A 22398-nucleotide genomic window follows, 5' to 3' on the forward strand; every position below is an offset into this window, starting at 1 on the left:
TGTGTGTGTGTGTGTGTGTGTGTGTGTGTGTGTGTGTGTGTGTGTGTGTGTGTGTGTGTGTGTGTGTGTGTGTGTGTGTGTGTGTGCGTGTGTGTGTGTGTGTGTGCGTGTGCGTGTGTGATTTTCTGTGAGTGGTGTGCAGCACAACCTATTTGGTTACTGGTGGATGAAGCGTTCCCACCCATCTCCACCCAATCCTGAAATACACCAGTCTGCATAGTCAGAAACACACACACACACACGCACACACACACACACACACACACACACGCACACACACACACACACACACACATAGAGGAACTTCTTAACCTTCCTCCTATTGACTTAATACAGAGAAGATAAAATAAATGTCCAGCAATAATCGCCTTTTTGAAGGAGCTGCGATTCGATTGGATTATAAGCTAATAAGAAAGCGTTCCACATCAGATGTTCTGAATGTGTCCACATTTTAATTATTTGATGAACCTACAGTGAGTTTTTAAATCCAGGCTTGGATAGAAATGACTTTGAGTGATAAAGAACGTGAGTCTCATGTTAATCCATTTGCAGAGGATCCTTCTTTGCACAGGTGCATCTTCATAAAGCAGAGAATAATTGGAAAGTTCATTTGTGTACATTTAAATTAGAATGATACACTTTTATATGATATAGATGCACTGAACAGAGTGAGATATTTCATGCATTTATCCAGTTCATTTTTTATTTCCTAGAAGAATGTATTTTGTAGGAACACAGTTCTTCATACAATGCTATCGGGCTTATATAAACACAAAATCCTGACTCAATGGTTGTCCAACACAGAAACCCTGGTGAAGCTGGTGTGTCCACAAAAAAATGTATCCAGGCACATTAGGGGAAAGTTGAGTGGAAGGAAAAGTCCAATAGAATAAGTCATACAGTGAATTGTAATCTCATCCATGGTAAGAAACTCTGTAGCTCTGTGTGTTAGATTTTTTATTTTGTCTTTCGATGACATGTTTATCAAAGTTTACTTTTAATTTAAAAAAAAAAGAAAAAGAAAAAAGAAATCAAACAGCCTGACTAGATCTGCTGATATACATAGCTGATAGATAGATAGATAGATAGATAGATAGATAGATAGATAGATAGATAGATAGATAGATAGATAGATAGATAGATAGATAGATAGATAGATAGATAGATAGATAGATAGATAGATAGATAGATAGATAGATAGATAGATAGATAGATAGATAGATAGATAGATAGATAAAAAATGTAGGCTAATAGCTTGTTATTATTTAATAAGAAGCCTATAAATGTGGGGTAGCTAATCAACAGCCACCTGGTTCAATTGTTTACAGCCTCCAAACTGCACAGCGGGAGACGCGCTCCCCCCTGTCGGTGGTGCGTGGAACTGATCCAGATCATGAGGGGCTGGACTGGATCCAGGTAAGAAAGAAAGAAAGAAAGAGAGAGAGAGAGAGAGAGAGAGAGAGAGAGAGAGAGAGAGAGAGAGAGAGAGAGAGAGAGAGAGAGAGAGTGAGTGTTAAGCTGGCAGGCTGATCAAGAGGGAGCTCTCCTCCTGAGAGCACACAGTCCGCAGAAACACTGAATCAGTCCGGAGCGAATGAGAGGAGCTCATCCAGATCGGTGCCAGACGCACGCTTGGATTTTTTTTTTCCTAAGAGTTTGTTGTTGTTGTTTTTTTTTTATGAAGAAAAGCGACATTAAAATTACGTCTCCTGGTTTATTTTCCAAAATTTGGAATATTCTTCTGGATTAAACTCGAGTATTCTCGACGCGCAGGTAGGCGCTATAATTTGATGAGAAATAAATGCAGTTTAATAACTGGTTGAATCTCCTCTGATGTTTGAATCTCACTTTCTTCATGCAGAAACCTTATTCAGAAGTTAAAAGGGATTATTTCTTCTCAGCGCGCCAGTTTGGGGGAGATTTTCACAATAAAAGAAGAAGAAAAAGAGGAAACCTGCAGGTCGACTTTGTCTAGGAGCTTTTTCCAACTCTGCTGTCCCAGAAATGGTGGGGCACCTACATTTACAAGAGATGGATGAGAGCCTCAAAGGAAAGAACCGTGAAGGGCTGCTCGACAGTCCGGACTCGGGCTTGCCCCCCAGCCCCAGTCCGCCTTTCTGCTCGCTGTCTCCGGCTCTCATCGAGTCGCGCTCCGGCGGCTGCGCGACGCCCGTCGACAGCAATCATGGATGTTACAGAAAGGAGAGCAGAGAGGGCAAGCTGGTAAGAAACCACTCTACTGTCTCATCTGTGAGCTGGTTATTTATTTTTATTTTACAGACACCGAAATGCAATTTTACTGTGATTTACCTCATGACAATCATGATCATGACAGGGCTGACGGGGGACAAAGTGAAAATGTGAGAGGATTTTAGCGTTTGAGCAAAAACAGACTTTCAGATCAGTTCCCTCTCTCACATCTGGAAGCTCTCTCTCTCTCTCTGTTTCTCTTTCTCTCTCTCTCTCTGAATTCCTCAGTTGCAAACCTCTGATGTGGCTCTCACGGTGGAGATGCCACCGGCCCCTCATTAGGAGGCATCAGGGACATGGGGTCCGGGGCCTCCAAGGTGTCCCCTCCAGATGAGACTTCCATTGCTTTTTTTTAATTTTTATTATTTCGTAGCAGACTGACATAAAGCTCCAGTTAAAGCTGAACAGAAAGTGAATTTAACACCAACCAGTGATTACTAGAGATCTTTGCTTGTGTTTTTCTGATGAATCAGATGCAGTCAGTGGGCCGTGCGTTCTCCTGCATCTGTACACAAACCCCTCAGGGGATTTCTGTTGAAACCTGTTCCTACAGGCTAATTGCTTGTAAAACAGATCTGGACCTCCCCAACCTGTTTGAAGAGAAGCAGCTGTGCACCCCCTTTAACATTTCCAGGCTTATTCTGACTGATCCGTTTAACCAGAAATGATTTGTTCCTCCTCTTTGACGTCATTAAGTAGAAAAATAATAACAATAATAATAATAATAATAAAATAGTTGCAGGAAATTACAGCTTAAAATTTTTAATCACATCCTTCCTAATGTTTATGGTTCTTTTAACGAGAGACCAGAGAGTTTGAGAGAAACCCTCCTCTACCTGTTGCTGCTCAACTGGCTCAGAGAAGTCTGTTGCAGAGAGAAATTTAGCTAAAAGTGAAAAAAATAAATAACATGCATGCAGCACAACATCATAGAGGTGTGCTGCATATTTTGGTTTTGAAACGATACCAGAACAGAGCCAGTATTGATGATACCGATACAGATACCGATACTTTTTAAGTTTGAGACATTATCAAACTTCTGACATGTAGGTGTTTTAGTGGTTTTCTCTTTGAATTATTTTTGTTGAAACTGAGGACAGAATTTGAACAAAGCTTATAGGTGTCTACAAAATACAGATTTGTGTGCATCTTTTCCTCAATAAGCAAAGTGGAAAAATAAATGATCTTTTGAGAGAAAATAAAAAATATATACTTTGTTTTTTTAGGTGGAGTTGAGAAACTGAACCGCAAACTCTGAAACTAAAGTACTGATGTTACCACGCTATTATCAATCCAATACCGATACTGACTTGGGATCGATATTATCAAAACTTTTGACAATTTATGTCAAACATTGTTTCTTTAGTTAAGCCATGATAATAATGCGAGTGAAATCAAAGTAACCAAACATGCTCTAATCATCTGATAATCTTATGCTCCAGACACGCCTTATTTGGGAGTAAACAACTTCTCATTTGGCTCTGCGATCAGCCAGCAATGCTTCAGAAAAGCAAAAAGACGCTGCATTTGGTTTGTACTTCTAATCCTCTGAATGCTGCTGACGCTCTCTGCACCGGCAGACATTTCACGTGCACAAATCGATGTTACTCTCCCAGAGATGTTTGCTATCAATTATCCACAAAGTCGGTGCATGTTGAAGCACTTATTCAGCTGAGGACGGTCGCCCTCTACAGCCCCCTCCCTCCCCCACCAAAAAGAAATGACAGGATTTGATTAATGGCAACTGCAAACGTTTTCTCGTCTTCCAAAGTGAACGAGAATGAATTTTAACGAGGCGTCCCGCAGTGGCCCGTGTGTCACACGCCGCCCCTCGGGGCGGATGGTGAGGGAAAGTTTAATGCAGGTCACTCCCGGTTCCTGAAGCCTCCCGGAACATGCCTGCGCAGGTCCCGGTGACGGCTGAAGTGTGTGAAGGAGGCAACAGAAAAGCAGAGTTTCTGCAGCGGAGCGTCCGTCTGCTGGAGCCTGACAGGAAACTCTGAATCCTCTGGAAGCTCGGATCAGTCCGGCTCTTCCAAACGTCCGCCTCTACTGGACTTGGCTCCCTTTGTGTGTGTGTGTGTGTGTGTGTGTGTGTGTGTGTGTGTGTGTGTGTGTGTGTGTGTGTGTGTGTGTGTGTGTGTGTGTGTGTGTGTGTGTGTGTGCGTGCGTGCGTGTGTGTGTGTGCAGTACACGTTTTACACATTTCCTGGTGTGTTTTTGTGTTGTTTTCACATGCCGCAGAAGAACAATCCCCTTTCTCCCCCATTAGCTCTATTTTGGGGTGCAGGGGTTTGTCAGAGCAGCAGCAGCCTGTTGCATAAGTGTTTGATGACCTCCAGCTTCTAAACACGGATGAATGTTCAGACAGCCTGTCTGTTTACTAACCTGGCTGACGTTCAAGATGTGTAGATACCAAACAGCTTTCCGTTTTTCCCAAAAAAAAGATGTTCATAACTTCAGATGCATAGACAATGTGTGATGATCTGGTCAACTTGGAGCCAGATAAACACGTTTTACTGCACAGATTTCAGATATTTCTAGACTTCTCAGTCAGTTATGTTGATTTTACATAAAACATAATAAAGTTCACTATGAGTATATGGAAGACATTTCTATAGTAGGCAGGGAGGAAGGAAGGTAGTGAGAAAGGCAGGAAGGAAAGTCACAAGGATGGAATGAAGGAAGAAAAGAAGGATGGAATGAATGAATGAAGGAAGGAAGGAAGGAAGGAAGGAAGGAAGGAAGGAAGGAAGGAAGGAAGGAAGGAAGGAAGGAAGGAAGGAAGGAAGGAAGGATGGATGGATGGATGGATGGATGGATGGATGGATGGATGGATGGATGGATGGATGGATGGATGGAAGGAAGGAAGTAAGAAAGTAAGTAAGTAAGTAAGTAAGTAAGTAAGTAAGTAAGTAAGGAAGGAAGGAAGGAAGGAAGGAAGGAAGGAAGGACGGACAGAATTAAGGGAAGAAGAAAAGCAAGGAAGTCGGAGAAAGGTTGGAGGAAGAACACAGGGAAGGAAAGAAGTAATGGCACGAGAAAGGAAGGAGAGAACATTTAGAGAGGAGGATCAGGAACATAACCTGGAAATACAAACAATTTTCCAAATTCCTGTTTCCCTTCTCCATTCTTCTCAGAAAACTGCTGAAATCAGACTGCAGCCTTTTCCAGACGGCGTGGAAGCGGCACTGCTCTGAGTTTCGCTCCAGGCCGAAGGAGAGCCCTGAGCTAGCGTCGAGTTTCACTACTGCTCCTAAATAGTTTCACGCACTTCCATCAAATTCAGAGCAAACACAGGATGTAAAGTCAGAGGCTTTTGCCGTAAAGAACAGCCGGCAGCTGGAAATCTGTGTTTTGCTTGGCGCCGCTCCGCCCTCAGCGGCCGGCTCTGCATTGTGCTTTGTGCATTGTGTGAACTGTGGACTGCTCAGCTGCAGACCATTTCTTCTGGGCTTCCAGGCGGGGTTTCTGCTTTGTCGAGGTGACACGCTGCCTTTAGAGGTGACTGCCCTCCTTTCACCAGTGTTTGCTTCGCCAGAACTCTCTGCGGAGAAACGGCCGCACCGGAAGGCCCCTCTGCTCGTGCTCGTGCTCGTGCGTGTCGCAGGGCAGCGGCAGAGGGAAAGCCGATCGCACACACCCGTACAGCGTGTTCAGGTCACGGCAGAAAATGAGCCGCCTGTCGACTCGCTTCGTTCGGGCCTCAGCGGCGAGTTCAGCAGCTGCGCCGCAGCTCAGCGAGGGAGCGCTGCCGCCCTTGGCCTGCTCTTGCTCGTCTCTTCTGGGGGCATGCGAGGCCGGGCCACGGCATGTGACGGCCTCCTCTGCGTGTAACCCGAGAGCTGCAGAGAGGCAGATCCCCACCAACCAGAGCGCTTGTACCTACGCGACAATGTGGGACAATGTCAGAGAAATACTTGACTTCTTACATCGGCTTGTCGCAATAAGCAATACACCGATTAATCGCACAATAAATTAAAACGAGCTTAACAATTTCCTTTTCCATGATTTACTGTTTCGTTCTCTTTTCTCTTCTTCTACCAAAAGCTGGATGTTAAAAGTCTTCAGTCTGATGCTTTGGTCTCAACTAGCCCCTTGTTTTTGAAGGACAATTTTGTTTACAGAGACTTTATAATTCATTTTATTTGTTGCTTCTGTATCTTGTTTATTTCTTTTGGATATTTAAAATGTCTTCCAGTTCAAGTCTTCAATGTTCATTAGAATGTAACGTTTATTGATCTTTAACAATGTGTTCTTGCATTAATGTATCATTTCTCGTCTCAAAACAACAATATTTATCGTTTATCGCAATAACGTCCGGGACAATTTATTGTCCAGCAAAATTTGTTGTTGTGACCTCGCCTGCGGTCTTAATGTAGCTCGCAAAATTTTCCCCTTTAACCTCTTCACGTTCCCACTTCAAACTACAACCGCCAAGATTAAGGTATTCTGTTGAGATTAGTATTCACCTCCCTTTGCGTTGCTACCCCTAAATAAAATCCAGTGTAGCTGGTCGCCTTTAGGAGTCTCCTCAGCAGTAAACAGGGTGCTCCTCCTTTGTGTGATTTAATCTCGGCATAATGGAGCTGTTCTGATGGTTCAAACGGCGTCACAAAGCAGACAGGTCAGGCAGATAAGCTGAGGAGAAATATATGACAGGGTTAGGTCATAAAACAATGTACCCAGCTTTGTGTGGAACGCTGTTTGATCCATCACCTCGAAAAGAGCAAGAGAAAGGTACAGCTGCAAAACGTTCACCTGATGGGACAAGCTGGGCAGGGAGCGCATTCGTCAGGAGAGCAGGCCAAAGGTCAGTGGTGACTCTGGTGGAGCTGCAGAGACATAAAGCTCAGGTGGGAGTACCGACTGAAAAAAAGAATATATACATTTTTTCATTTACCGTGAAGAATTTATCATAATAATTGTTGATTTGTTGTCGTCCTGACAAATTTCAGTTGTTGATGGTAAATAAGATAAAAACTAAAACAGACATCATGATCGAAAATGTTATTTTTGGTTTCTTCGCTGTTTGTTCCATGAAAGCATCAGTAAATATCAGTGAATGTGGAAACAGGATTAAATGCAGTTACTGTGTGCAGTTTAGAGATATAAATCACACTTTTTTAAAGTAAATTGCAGCCTGAAGAAGCATGTTGTAAATGTACGTATTTTTCAAGAACATTATTCATGTTTGTGGATGCTGTGCCATGCAGTCACAGACAAACTGTTACTTAAAAAACAGGTCATAAATAGGGATTTTATCATAATCTTTATCATGATCACAATAGTACCACAAAATATCACGCTAAGATCCATGTCGCCCACCTCTGGTCCAGTCAAAGCCCAGACCTAAATCCAGTTGAGAGTAGGGCTGCAGGACATCAGAAAAAAAAAATTGCAATGGCGATAATATTGGTAAATATTGCCATGGCGATATCAGTGTGATACACGCCTGTTTTATTCTTTCGTCTCTTTCTAATCTGTGCTGCCTACTTTATGTGACCTTCAGCATTTTTAGCAATGTCATCTGCGTTCGTACTTAAGAACTATTAAAAATAGTATCGTACTCTGAGTAGTCCTTTGTGATGTGAATATTGCAGACACTGATACCCCGATACTCACAATATATTGTGCAGCTTTAACCGAGAGTCTGTGCAAAGACATGGGAATCGATGCACACAGACACTTTCCTCACAATCTGACTGAGCTTGATCTATTTTGCAAAGAAGAAAGGTCCAATATTTTTGACCTCTGGAGCAAAAGCAAGATCAGAATAAAGTACAATCTAATTCGTATCTGTTAGGATGAAATTTGAGGTTCAAAATATATGAACATGTTTGGATCTGTAGAACTGGTTCTTGTCCACAGTCTGATATAATCTGCTGCTACCTTTATCTGTCTGGTAGCAATGCAGCTAGCATTCGTCTTGTTTCCTGTCTGCCTGTTAGCCCTGCATGAAATTCTGGAGAAATATGCACAGTTTACATTGCAATTTTGTGGTTTCTTCAAATGTTCCCCACTGGGCGTAACTAGGAGCAGAGAGGGTGACAGGTTAAGCCACACGCTGAGCTGCATGTGGACAGTTTGACTGACGTTAAACACAACCCTTCTAACAGAAGCCTTCCCTGCTTTCTTTGCACCAAGTGGATTGAAAATAAATCTTAAAAAGAGATTGTTGAATCTGAGATGAAAAAAACAAAAACCCTGGAACTTCATTTTTTTTCAGTCTGCTGCTTTGTACGTGTGTGTGTGTGTGTGTGCGTGTGTGTGTGTGTGTTCAAAGACTCAGTGATCCAGTAAAGACATTTTCAATACTTTACTCCACCTCAAACTTAAGTTCTGACTGTATTTAACTATTTACAGCTAATAAGATATATGTAAAGGCCGTCGTTTTGATCCACTTTTTTGAAGTCACGTCCGATCAGTCTGTCATTAAAATCATTAGAGGCAGCCAGAGCAGCCATTAAAGGAAGGCCAGGTTAAGAAAACAGAAAAATAATCTCCAAGCGAATGAGCAAAGTGAAACGGAGCAGCGCGCGGCGTCTCCACCGCTGGCGCGGTTGTTGTTTTAAACTTTAGCGTTGACCTTCCCTGCTGATCTTTGCTGTGTCACTTCTCTATCACCTCATTACCCGTTTCCTTCACTCCACTGGGCTCCGAGCGGCACCACAGACATGCTCTCTTACTTTTCTTGACATTTTTTCCTCTAATTTTATATTAGGCAAAGGCTAGTTTGAAATTCTCAAAGTGTTACCTTAAATAATAGCAACCGGGTTTCATGATGGTAAGAAATATCAATATCAAACACCAATCGCTTGAGTTTCAAACAGAAAAGCATCAATTATTCCTTCTGCTGGTAATATGAAATATGGTAATAATTATTACAGTTATAGTCATGCTATGTCCATCTGTGGAGGAATCCAGATATTTGCATACACTGTAATAAGAAACATAACCTTTTGTGGTAACACTTTATTTGAAGGGGTGTGCATAAGACTGACATGACACTGTCATAAACATGTCATAACATCTGTCATGAACATAAAGGAGTCTTTATGAATGTTTATGACAGATGTCATGAAGTGTCATTCGGTAAATAATGACACTTTTAATGCAAAGTTGCTCTAAAAGTTGCATTAAAAGTCCATTAAAATTGCCAACTTTGCATAATTTAGTAAATTATGATAATTTATTGCAAAGTTGGCCTTTTTAATGGACTTTCAATGCAACTTTTAGAGCAACTTTGCATTAAAAGTGTCATTATTTACCGAATGACACTTCATGACAACAGTCAAACATTCATAAAGTCTTCTTTATGTTCATGACAGTGTCATGTCAGTCTTATGCACACCCCTTCAAATAAAGTGTTACCCATTTTGTTTTCTCTCCGTCTGATGTTGGAGTAAACTTTATCTGATTTAGGTCAGGTAAAATTACCAACATTATCACAGTTTACTATATCAGAATATTAAGAGATGGAACTTTTTTTTTTTTTTTACTATTTAATTACTTTCTTCAAAGTCAGAAGTTTACAGACATAAATATTACTATGCCTTTAAACAAACTGGGAGAACCCAGATGATCCTGCTTTGGAAGCCTCTCTCATTTACCACTTGAGCAAATATATAAACACGGACTGAAATGTCACGCAGAGAGGAAGAGGTTATTGCTCCAATAGTGTCATAAAAAGTCAGATCAAAGTTTTGCAAATCCATCCAGGGACAGATATGAAGATTTTTCTTCCTGTCTTGGTGCTGGATGGATTGGTTTTTTTCAAAATGGCATATATGCCATGCACAGATATTAGAGATTAAATTTGAGGTTCAAATTTGCTATTTTAAACATTAAAGTGCAATTAAAGAAAAACTGGGAAAATAACCAGATCAATGAACAAACACCCTGAATATAATCACCTTACTAAAATAAAATAAGTACATTTTTGCCAAAAGACAATTTAGGCAAGCAAGTCATTTTTTGGGGGGGGAAAAAATCACTTAGGCCATTGTTTAGGAAAGATGATGATATGCAGTATCATCATCATGCAGTATCAGTTCTTTGTAATAACTCAAAGAACTCATGCTGATTTAAAAGAAAGGAATCATGAACAGAAGTTTGAAGTTGTTTCCAAGTTTAAAACTGGAGAGATTTTACAACCAACTGAATTCACCTTTCTTAAGAACATATTTAAAAAAAAGTATACCAGGCTTCCTTCCAGCAACAGGTGGGGGATGTGCAGTACTTTGAGTAACCCAGTAATTGTCTCTGGGACCTCATTGAAAGTCTTTAAAATGTGGGAATATAACAGAAAGTTTGATTAGTTTGGTAGTCTGCTAACGCTACTGCCACCTGCTGGCAGAATAAAAGTTTTTTGTGGCGTTTAAAAGGAAGAAATATTAGCTTGAAAATATAAGGGCAAACTTGCTGGATGAGTGCTATGACAGTTCTCCCCTGGGACTGTTTGCGGAGTGAGGGTGGGGTCAACGAGGTTGTTAACCTGGGTAGTTTACTCTGTTGAAACCCATCAACAAGGCCGCATTTCTCTTCTTTCTTTCTTTTTTACAAGAATTTCTACATAAAAAGTAGTTCAACAGGTCTTACATGGAGCTGTGAGAAAGTGAGTCATATTTTATTTTTTTTCCCCCCCTTCCCACAGCTGCCCTACCTCCTGCTGAACTGTGCAGGAACAGACCCAAAGACTCGCATGCACCCGGTGTTCTACGGAGAGAGCATCGAGGTCAACACCAAACCGGAGCAGGAAATCAAGTTAGTCATTTTACAGTTGGTTCTCTCTCGCTCACGTAACCGCCGACACGTTCCTAAACGGCCCTCTCTTTCCCCCCCCCATCTCCCTTTCAGGTGCACGTCTGCGGTCAAGTACGACTCCGACAAGCACTACCGAGACCGGGTGGTGTGCGCCCCGGTTCCCATGCCCACTTCCTTCAGCGAGACGGTGGTGGCGGTGCAGAACTGCACTTGGAGAAGCTACAAGTCGCAGGTGTACCTGGAGCCGCGGCAGAAGCCCGTCAGCTATCAGAGCACCACCATCATCTACCCAAAACACGCCAAGAACACTTACCGCACCACCCTCAACTACAATCCCACGGGCGCCCGCCGCTGGTTCGTGTCCACGGTGCAGCTGGAATCCAGCGAGGACACGAGCCCCTGCGTCATCTACACAGAGGACCTGTAGGGCTACATGGCGCCATCAAGGGGACTTCATACTTTATTTGAACTTTTACCTTTTTAAAAAAAACAACAAAAAAAACCCCAACAAAAAATAGTGTGTTTTTCTCACGATAAAGAATTTGGACAAATCCACACCGAAAGAGAAGTGCCTGGAGTTTTAAACCCCCGCTCTTAATCTGGGAGTCAGAGTATTTTTGATTGTCTGCTGCGGCAGTCTTGAATGGGGCCGTCGGTGCTCTGCAGCTGCCCTGCAGTGACTAATGTCTTATTTAACAAGAGAGCTAACAAGGGCCCGTGCTCCCCCTTCTGGTGGGACAGGAGCCTTGGTGACGGTAACCTTCAGATTCCTGGTGTCTGTATATAGAGAAAAGGGAAGAAAAAAAAAAATTATCGACACGTGCTGTGGATTTTTACCCAGTCACACCGATGCAAAGTGTTCTGAATATGGCTCTATTGCACTTGTTTTCTACATGTCGCAGTTCCCTCAGAGGACCTGGCGTAGTGGTGGGGAATTTCTGTGTTGCCTCTGAAAAGTGGACCAAAAATAGTTTATTTCCTTTGATTAACTCCATACGCTGGAGACCAAAAACTCCACAAGCGACTCCGAGCAGCATCTCTTCTCGTCAGCCGAGGTTAGACTGAGGACATGAGCACAGGGTGATCTGAAAACCACGCCAGATAATCACCAACTCAGCTTACTATTTTGAACTTGGTAGACAGGATCCCATCTTGTTGGCGCTGACGGGCTGCGATGAAAACGGTGGTCACAGAAATTAGGCCGACTTAGTTTTATTTATTAAAATGTAGAAGCTAGAATTACTTGGGACTGTGTGGCCGTAAGACTACATTGTCTGAACTTAAAGGAAAAGTGGAGGAAAGGGCCATTTAGGAAAGGTGAGCTTATTTCACACAGGAAATAAAAACTAAAGACAAGGGAGCAAATTTATTTAGTATAAATCCAGAACAGTTGGGCACAGAGGCTAGCATCTAGTTTGAGAGGAGCTGAGACCAAAGCTAATTTCTTCCATTTTAAAACAAATTCGACAACAGATCATAGCGGCCAATGCAAAAGCTCATTTATAAACTATTTAAAACATGTCACGTTTGAATCGGGCACTTATTCACATCAATGGTTGTTCGGTCGGTGGAAGTGCAACACCAACAAGCTTCCTGTGGAAAACAGATCTGAATGGAACGCGGCTCATCTTTAGTAATAATAACACTAAATTTAAACTTAAACGCTAATTTAGTGATCTTGACTCTGCTTTATTTTTGTGCCGTACAGTTACTCTGACCTGAACATGCTCTCTGCTCAGCACATGTTTCATACAGGAAGATCACTGGTAACGGACCGCCTCCAACGAGCCTCGTCACGTGAAGAACCACCCATCGCAGTCGGGACAATGTTGCTGTTAGCTTCGGCCTTCAGGACCAACTAGCCTGAGAGTATACTAAATAAAGGCACCAAGAGAGTTAAATACATTTAAGACAATCATTTACATATATGTAAAAACTCCCTGATGTAATATGTAAAATAAATGTTGAGGTTTTTGAAACCAGAAAGAACTTAATTGGATGTTAAAACTAATATTAATTGCAAATCTTATTTTATATTCCATGAAATTATCGTGTGGAGAAATTTCTGATCCAGTGTGTATATGTATTTTTTGTCTCCACATCCAGTGTGTCCAAACAGAGCCATGAAACCACATGAGATCACCCTAGTGAAGAAATTAGGGGTTTCTCTGTTCCTCATGTGTGTCTCAAATCTATATATATATATATATATATATATATATATATATATATATATATATATAGGTTGCTGAATAGGACAACTATTCAGACTTTACCTCAAATTTCCCGTGGTATTTTATTACAAATATGTATTCCTCTTTTCTGGTGAGGTTTGGAGTTTGTCTTTTTTGTTGCTTTTGTAGGATTATTATTATTTGAAGTGGGCATGAGATGCCAGAGAAAGTGCTGCAGCTACCAGAAGGTGCTGCACACTGCCACACAGCAGCTTGAAAGAAGGCCAAAAAAGAAAAAAAAAAGACAAGTTTGGCTGCTTGGAAACTTGGGTGTGGAAACAAAGGAGTGGCACAGATCACTTGTGTTCACACAACATCATTTGGGAAATTAGCATATATAAATCTAGGTGCTGTCGCCGTGGTAGCATCACATTTTAACGTCCTGGCCCATGCCTAGTTTGAGGGAACCTCCAGGTCAGTGTGGAGGCAGACCAACAGGAGGACGCAACGCTGAGGCAATGCAGTGAGACGGATGGCACTGAGGGGACAACAGTAAGTGTAGACAGAAAGAGCTGAGAAAGAAGGAATATTTGCAAAGAACGAATATGTAAGAAAAGAGAAATAGTTCTCGCTGAGGTTTTTGTTTTTGTCCTACCAAGCCAGAAGTTCCTGGGGGGTTTGAGTTAGCCTTGAGTTGACGGTCTGTGAGAAGTTTGGTTCTGATGGAAGAAAGCCGACAGATCTTATATTTAATACCTTGGTGGTTTTATGTGTGATCATTTTTTATTTTTTTTGTCTAACACTTGACATAACATTTGATACTGTAAAAAATTGTCCTATTGTATATGTGGCATCGAGGCACTTCATAATTCTCTTTATATTTTTGTACGTCAATCATTGTTCCAGTTCCAATGAGAGGTATTATTTAAGAAGATGTATAACCTTAATGAATAATAATAAAAAAACAAGCCAATTCCCAAACGGTTCCAGCTGTTTGAGTATTTGTTTTTGAAACGTGGAGCTCTTGCTTTTTTTCAGCTTTTAAGCAAGACGTTCTAAAAACTGATGAGCTCCTATCAGTTTCACCCAAAATAAATAACTTATGTCAGTTCAGCAAGTTAATACAGAATAGTAACATATTTTAAGTGTAGGGGATATTTTGTTGATTCACGTTGATTTTCCACAATCGTAGGGTTCTCCACACTTCAGAAGTGTGGACCCAGAGTCTGTAAATCGAGGTGTCAGTGGTACTGAGTGCACAGGCGTTAATATCAGACTGTAACTAAAACAGCAGCAGCTCCTGCAGCAGAGCAGTGACGCAGTTTTGGACCAGCGCCTCGGGTCTTTCTCCACAGACGATCACAGAATTTTGAAAGTTAAACAGGACTGAGGCGCCCTCTGGTGGAGCGGCGAGGAACATCAGAAAGCATGATTCTCTATTCAGGAACAAACAGTTCAATTTTCCGAAAGAATGACATATATAATCCACTTATTACACTATAACAATTTTATTTGTCGTTTTGGTTTAAGTATATACATAGCATTTGTTCACCTTCTTGATTTCTGATGTGCCAGATGCTTTTCTTGCTTTATTATTTGTAGGCCCAGTGATTCTTGAGAATAGGGACAAAACAAGTCCTATGGATAAAGCACAAAATTTGAATAAAATATACACAAAATGTAATTCTTTCAAATATCTGACTAAACTAACCTGGGTCATGTGAGCACAACAATGTATATTTTCCAGGTATTTGCTGAATATTTTTTTATTTTAAACATTGTAGTCGGTGGATGATGCCTGTAAAAGAGCCCTTGTCCAGGAGCAGAACTCAATACATTATAATAGTTTAAAATAATTAAAGAAATACTAAAATTATATGACAAGTACAAGTAGTCATATAAATAATTATAAAGGTATCAATAAATTTAATTAAAAATAATTTTTATATATTTTCCAACTCCATGGAAATTTGTCCCTAGTTTTTGTCAACACCGTCATAAATTAAGAATGTAAAAAAATCAAGCATTATTGGGGGGCACCAGAACTTCTGAGGACCCCACGGCCTCTTCCTTTGCTAAGAGGGCTAGTTAGCTCTGGTTAGCTAATGTTATTCTTTAGTTTTTTCTTCTTTTTATTCCCAAGTTGCTTGTCACAACCATGATGTGTCAACACAATAACTGACAATTTACAAAACTTTGATGAAATTTTGTGAAATAAAAGCTTAATTTTGGTATATTGTAAATATTTCATGGACCTGATGAGCTACAATATGGCCTCCTTCAGAATAACATCATATAAATTGAGGTAGTTTGGCATTTCGTCAACTCCATCAGATGTCAACTCCATCAGTTTTTCTGACTCTTTCAGTGAAATTGTCAAATCTCACTTAAATGTGCAATTAATTCATTTTAATGTATTTTACATAAATTGCATTACTTCACATGTACCAAGTTTTTCATTTTACTCACTAGTTTGTCATCACCTTCAGTTCTGTGTCAACTCCGTCATGCAGTGTCAACTCCGTCAGATGGACTTTTTGTTGTTTTTTGTTTAAATAATATTTATTTTGTTTCTTGAGAAGCATTTGTCTGTAAAATGTCAGATGGAGATGACAACGTTCTGGGTCAGGTCGATAAAAAATGTAATTTAAAAAAAAATTTTGCAACTTTGAGCCTGTACCTTAGCATCTTTACATTTCCAAAACATTATTTGTCATATTTGCATACATCAGGTTGAGAAATAAAAAAAATTATGGGAAAATTAAAACCCATTTTGTCCCTATTCTCAAGAATCACTGAGGTCCTAAAATATGGACTAGGATAGCTGGAGGAAAACGGAGGACGCTTGACTGCCTTCTTAACTGGGAACTTTGAGTGGCAGCATCAGGACTCAACATTATGTGGAAATAATGGCAACATCTTAAGACATCAGCTAGCATGCTAAGGTGTGGGAGAAAATGGCGCTATGGAAATGACGGCGACAGTTAGGATAAAGCTAACTTGGTTACAAAATTGCTTTAAAAAGACTATACGGTAATTTAAATTTGCCGTGCCCATCACAAAATAATATTAAGTTGAAAAGGTGCGTATGAGCGAGGCGGCCGACAAACCCGGCTCAGTTGTACCGGTTCTGTCAGGAGAAATGGGTCACAATTCAAACAAGCTAATGTAGCAATCTTGTGGAAACACCCAAAGACATGTGACCCAAATCTTAAAGTTTCAAAGGCATTTCTGATTACTGTTAAATATACGTCTTCGAAGTAAAAATAAAAACTTATTTTAGCATTTCTAACTAACCTAAAATAGTTAAAGTTTAGTCTTATTTAATGACAATGAGGGGGAAAACGGGTTGTATTTTTATAGAGTATGTAAATATCTTGTTTAAATATCTGGTTTCAAATTCACCGTTCAGGCTCTTCTGCACCCGGCTGACATGGGAAGTGTTGTATTTTGGTCCCATGTGATGCTTTAAAAAAAAAAAGATCAGTTAGATTTTAGCCTACCATGTACGTTTTTTCAATATGCAAAATGTTGCAACATTTATAACACGACTAGAATACAGTTGGATAATCAATTCCACACTTTATAAACAGTTTCCTTATAATAGCTCAGGAGTTTCATCTGCTTCAATAAAAGAGGATCCCCCAGAATAATTCGCTTTTCAAATATGACCTGACTGAAAGATTTGCTTGCACCGCCCCCTGCTGGCACTTAGCCGTCATTACTCCAGACCTTCCCCGTTGAGCCAAACTCAACTAACCCAAGTGGTGAGAAGAGAACAATGAGCCTAAATCCACGTAATGCAGCTCTGACACCATGACTGGCAATAAGCTTTTTATTTAAACATTAAGGCAGTGTCTTTTTTTTGTGTGTTTTTCATTTTTACACTGCTATCCACAAAGCTTGCTGGTGGGCATGTAGAATTTAACCATGTGAATATTTCTTTTCATAATACCACCCTTGAAGCAAGCCACATAAATATTTACATCTCTTCAATTCTATATACAATCCTTGATATTATACAGTGGGTTATAATAAAAAAAAAAAAATGCACAAAATGGTTGAACAATGTACTGTTTGTCAATCATCCCCCCGCCCCCCTTCTCCTACGATTGGACAGTCCAGATTTCGTCCTTTTAGGTTTTCAATGATTCATTTCATTTCTGCGAACACAAGTGTGCAATGACAAAAAAACTAAAATAAAAAGTAAGAATAAACAATATAAATGGATGCATGTTAAAAAGTCATTTCAGTGTACTTTTAAAAACAACACGTTAGTCATCGCTTTAGGGAACAGCTGGATATGGCTTCGTCTGGTTTTAGCGTCACATTCCAACGTTTCAGCAGTGGCAACGATGAGGACACACACACACACGCACACAGAGGGAGCGACAACGTGTTTCTGCCTCTACTGGCCTCAGTAGGAGGAGCTAAAGCACGGCTGAGAAGATGGGCGAGGAAGAGGAGGCGGTCCTATAACAGTCGGGTCTGCGCTGAGATGAGCTAAAAAACAAACAAAAGAATAATAATTAAAAAAAAAAAAGACGCCAGGGAATCTTCTTGAACGCCTCGCACAGAAATACTGCCTTGAAACGGTGAGACTAATTTAGCAGAACCGCCTTCCCCTCCGCTTCCTCCGACGCGTACAGAGAAGGGAGGTGCAATGAAGTACACTTAAAGTAGTTTACAGGTTTAAAAGTGAAGAAAAACTTCAGATGGAGGTCCACGTAAGCGGTGCAGGATGACTGAGTAAAACCATTAAAGCTAAGGCAGTGGGGGCAGGGGGATGAAGGGGAGAAAGAAAAAAAAGCAAATACATTAAAAAGGATAGCAGGACGTTTGATTCAAATCCGTTTGAACCTTTGCGAAGCATTCTGCGAGGGGGGGGGGACAAAAGAAAACTTGTGCGTCACTTAAAGAACTTCAGCACTAGAATTTGTAAAATAAATGGCACTTAACACTAAGAATATCTCTTAACTGTACAAAATCTGCCCGGATGTGGAGATGTATCCACGCACCCCCCACGAGGCAGTAAAAGCTCCGAGACGGGACTCCAGCGGGCCGGCGGAGGCCGGCATGGGGGGGGGGAAGTCACAGAAAGATGGCTTTGTATTTCTTTTTTTTAATCTCCTCTTTAATGCAAGGGAACTCCAAATTCAGAGCTTTTAAACTTGTTCTCCACTCCGACGTGATTTGTTTTTCTTTTCTTACTGTGAGCGGAACAAGAAGCAGCGAGACGCCTCCGCAGTGGGACTTCTGCGCCGCCTCTTTTAAAAAAGAAAAAAGCAAAATGCCATCGTGATCACCTCGACAACTAAGTGCTTTATATGCAAAGAACTGTTCCGACAAACACAGACATGGTTAATATAAAAACAAAAAAAACAGCAAGAAAGTGTCACTTGCTTCAGTGCCATTCATCTGGCAGCTCCTCCCAGTTCCCCCAACACACACAGATTCATGACATCAGCAACGAACCGCTTAGTTTACCCTGTAAACCTCTGATATGATCCCACCCCACCTGCATCAAACCCAACACCCCCGCCCCAATACATCTTTGCAGATAACAGACGACAAATGACACCATCAAAAAAAAGTTCACCATCAAAAATGTACTAAAAAAGTCGCAGCTCACGAAACACAGGACTGGACTGACAGTTCCAGAAAGAGAAACGAAAAGAACCAAAAGCGAGGGGGGGAAAAAAAAAGAAGAAACCAAGATGCTGATTCTCCTCCTGTGTCCTTTTTGCTTGTGTTCTTGTAGTGGTAGCGGACCGCCGGCACACGGAGCTCGCCAGGAACAAAACAAGAGGGTTCCCCCGCTGTGAGAGTCGGGTCCAACATGGCGCCGTTACAGCCGTGTGCGTAGGCGTGAGCACGGAACGGCGGCACACGCCGAGCTCACGATGCGTCTGTGTTGATAAGGCCAGTGAGGAATAGTAGTAAAAAAAATAAAGAAGAAGAAGTGATTTGTCCTTCAGAGTAGTACTGGAGTGAATGCATAACACGTAAGTGCGAACGGACACACAGAGCCACAAAGATTCGTCCTCGTCGTCCAGGGAGGAGGACTGCTTCACGGCGAACAGCGGCGGTGGAGGGGGGCGGGGGAGACGAGGCGCAGGACTGTCCTCTGAGTGTTTTTCTGTGTGTGTGAAGCAGTGCGTTTTCTGGTCACTCGCTGTCAGACAGGGTTTCATACTGAGAAACAAGCAGAGGCTTGGGCTCCTCCTCCCAGGGGCGGCCCTGGCCGGGTCCGGGCCCCGGGCCGCCCTGCTGGCCAGACGAAGGGGAATGGGCTGAAACTGTCCCGCTGGGGAAACGCATGATGAGCGGGCTGTATGGAAACGGGGTCGGAGTTGAACCTGGGTGAGAGGGGGCAAAATACATTTTAAAAAATGGCTTGAAGGTGACATCAATGTGAGTACCGCTGTAAAACAGGATTTTAATTGTATTTTTAAAACAAATTAAACTTTAGGTTTTAAGCCGCCATTAGCAAGGCTAGCATAATTAAGTCTATGTGGTTTTTCTACAGAATATAATGCAAACCATTCATTTTAACTTGAGATTTTCAAAATGGCTGATAACATTTTCAATTACATTGAGTTTAATGGAAAACAAAAGGCTCAAAATGATAAAACAGAGCAAAGCTGCTGTTCTCCGATCAGCCTTCCTGCTACCTGCTGAGAGTCAAACTCTCTCTCAGACATGTCTCAAGATACGCAGCAGTTTCCTTTTAAATTGGCTTTTCAAGTGAATTCAGAGAGGTTAAAAACAACATATTCTTAGCTCAGTATCTACATAAACCAGCAACTTTTACCGTTTAAATAGCCACTTTTGTCCCCATTGCTACAAAATAAAACTCACCCAGAACCACAAAACTGATTTTCTAAATATGTACCACTTAAAATGTTTTATTATAAAAGCTAACAAAATTAAAATAAGATTTATTTATATTTTCAGATTTATTACCAATGAAAAAAAAACGTTTTGTGTGTGTGAGGCGAGCCTTTTCTAAAAATATGAAAAATAAATAAAGTAGCATCGTTTGAAGCTAGTCACTTTTACAAGCCTGTTGTAGATGTTAAAAGCAGATTTTTGTATTTTGCCATAATAAAACAAAACATTTTGATTAAAATCGTATGATATAGTTGCGTCAGTAAAACCTCTAAGTCTGAATGAAGATTAACCATTAAGGTTCGCGACTCCTATCTGGAAGTGGCGCGCATCGTACCTGCAGACAGAGGCCGGTCTTCCCACACCCGGTTGGTGAGGGGCGTCCGCCGGTTGCAGTCTCCCTCTGAGTGGACAGACGACACGGACGAGGGACGCTCGCTGCCGGACAGACCCGGGCCCGGGGACTTGGCCTTGCGTCCGTTAGAGCGCCCGCTGCTCTTTGAGGACTTGGAGCCGCCTGCAAACAGAGGAGGAGAAACTCTGATGGTCTTTGGATGAGTTAACATTTAACTATTTTAATACATTTGCTAAGTTACATTTTTTTTTCTTACAAAGCTGATTAAATTATATATCCAGTTACCAATAATGTGTATTACAGATACAAAAATAATGGTCAAGTTAAAGTAATAAATTCTAAGAAGATCTTTGACGTCTTCAAACTAAATTATTCCACGAGGAAAAACAACAAACTTGGACAGAAATAGGTCATGGATGAAAGTCCCTTGTGCATTTAAAGAAATTTTTAATGTTATCACAGAAAAGGATGAATAAATGGTTCAGAGTCAAGAAGTCCCATTTTAAATTGTTCAATTTAAAAAGTGAAATCTGTTGACTCTACATTTTGATTACACACCGATAAATTTAGGGCTTTAGATCTGTTAAATGATAGCTATGGCTTACAGCTAATAAAAACCAAATAATCTCACATTCTCAAAAAAGATCAATAATAAAAAAAGGATTTTTAACAGAAATGTCAGCCTCCTAAAAACCAAAACCCAGGTTCTCCACATTATATGTATATATAAATTGAGTTAACAGGGTGTCTGCTTTTCATTAAAAGGTCATAAAAAGGTCTTCATTTCCTGCATCTAAAATTAACAAATTAAAATGTCTTGAATTCATTAGAAAAGAAACTTAAGTTGGACTTTAATATGTTCATAACAGGTCTTAAACTTTGCCTTGACAGATCATTAAATATTGTATATTCTATGTATTTCTGTCAGGCAAAAGTTTGAGTCGCGCTCACGACGCATTCATTGCGACTCAAGACGGTTGAGGCTACTGCTAACTAGCAGCTAACATGCACTTGCCATCTAGCAAGCTTGATTTTTGCCATCTGACATTGGTAAGTTTTGCGATGCAGGTCTTAACTTCCACTCACAATGGTCTTAAAAATTAGTACGTTCGAGTTGGTGAAACCTGCAGAAGCCCTGGTTTAAAAACAGCGGCCAAAGCGTGAAGCGTCGACTATAAAACAAGTAAAGAGTGGCACCTTGTGAGAAGGAGTCGTCAACCCGGCCGTCTGCAGACATGGCGGGACCCGTCGGATTAGCAGCGCTGGACGGGGAGCGCTCCTCCGATGAGTCATCGTACTTTCCCATCAAGGCCTTTCTGATTATGGCCTCCAGGCCGATGGAGTTGCCAGATGCTTCTGGAGCCGGGTGGCTGCGCACACTCACAGGCCCTGGACGGGAACGCAGACTCGGGTTTTTAAAGCGAAGAAGCAGTTTTTAACTAAAACCAAACCGAGCTCGCTTTATTTTCGTCAGAACACAGTGGAGTCTGAAAACACTTTAGTGTGAGTCAGTCTTCCTATTACACAGCGTACCTGCAGTAGTGGAGGCTGGCATATTAAAGATTTCCGTTCCTGGCTGACCGGCATCTGGAATCACAGAGGAATCGGAGGTTAAGATCGACTGGTTCTGGTTTTTAATGGGTTTCATCCGTACGCCGAGGCGAGGCTCACTGAATTCGGCATCGTTTCCATCGCCCGTCCTCTTCTTGATCATCTCCTGCTTCTTGGACTTCACGATAGCCGACGTGTTCTCCGTCAGCTTGCTGAAGAAAGCCGGAGGCTGGGAGGTGTTGGGTGGAGAGCGGGAGCCGAGCCTGGCAGTGGAAAACCAGCAGGAAATTCAGACACTTAGAATCACTTAGTTTAATTTCCCTCTCTGTTTTTTTTTTTTGCTGATGACCTGAAGCTCAGAAATCAAATCTTTTTTCTGTATAGTGAAGGCACCATACTAAGTGCTTTTAC

At 41.3% G+C, this 22398-nt stretch overlaps 2 protein-coding genes and 1 long non-coding RNA gene across 6 annotated transcripts in view; 1 reads left to right on the forward strand and 2 right to left on the reverse strand.

Annotated features, from left to right (window-relative positions):
- The first annotated feature begins 1421 nt into the window (after window positions 1-1421).
- On the forward strand, window positions 1422-17705 carry rflna (refilin A). Of its 2 annotated transcripts, none has more exons than XM_081610511.1 (4): window positions 1422-1773; window positions 1902-2223; window positions 10907-11016; window positions 11110-17705. In XM_081610511.1, the coding sequence occupies exons 2-4, from the start codon at window positions 2005-2007 to the stop codon at window positions 11441-11443; spliced, it is 663 nt and encodes a 220-aa protein (XP_081466637.1). In that variant the 5' UTR covers window positions 1422-1773; window positions 1902-2004; the 3' UTR covers window positions 11444-17705. The 2 variants fall into 2 exon arrangements, with proteins under 2 accessions (XP_081466637.1, XP_008415721.1); XM_008417499.3 differs by having other exon boundaries at window positions 1423-1773; window positions 1862-2223.
- Window positions 5997-7138, reverse strand: LOC145552766 (uncharacterized). The gene is made up of 3 exons (XR_014088862.1): window positions 7012-7138; window positions 6723-6891; window positions 5997-6135 (listed from the first exon to the last, which is right to left on the reverse strand). It is a non-coding gene; the product is annotated as an uncharacterized LOC145552766 (long non-coding RNA).
- ncor2 (nuclear receptor corepressor 2) overlaps window positions 17005-22398 on the reverse strand; it is a 122752-nt gene continuing 117358 nt past the window's right edge. For all 3 annotated transcript variants that reach the window (XM_081610510.1, XM_081610509.1, XM_081610508.1), the window contains exons 42-46: window positions 22108-22250; window positions 21970-22023; window positions 21634-21825; window positions 20419-20598; window positions 17005-19549 (exon numbers count right to left, since the gene is read on the reverse strand). In XM_081610510.1, coding sequence (XP_081466636.1) covers window positions 19359-19549; window positions 20419-20598; window positions 21634-21825; window positions 21970-22023; window positions 22108-22250 — 760 coding nt within the window. In that variant the 3' untranslated portion in view covers window positions 17005-19358. The remainder of the gene's footprint in view (window positions 19550-20418; window positions 20599-21633; window positions 21826-21969; window positions 22024-22107; window positions 22251-22398) is intronic.

The sequence above is a fragment of the Poecilia reticulata genome, chromosome 9 (genome assembly GCF_904066995.2).
Source record: "Poecilia reticulata chromosome 9, P_reticulata-male-v2, whole genome shotgun sequence".
Taxonomy (NCBI): Eukaryota; Metazoa; Chordata; class Actinopteri; order Cyprinodontiformes; family Poeciliidae; genus Poecilia; species Poecilia reticulata.

Excerpts from the sequence above, each read along its gene's own strand:
- rflna (XM_081610511.1), top strand. The coding sequence starts at position 2,005 with ATGGTGGGGCACCTACATTTACAAGAGATGGATGAGAGCCTCAAAGGA. Across the intron at positions 2,224-10,906 it reads AGAGCAGAGAGGGCAAGCTG|CTGCCCTACCTCCTGCTGAA; the intron begins GTAAGAAACCAC and ends CCCTTCCCACAG. Across the intron at positions 11,017-11,109 it reads AAACCGGAGCAGGAAATCAA|GTGCACGTCTGCGGTCAAGT; the intron begins GTTAGTCATTTT and ends TCTCCCTTTCAG.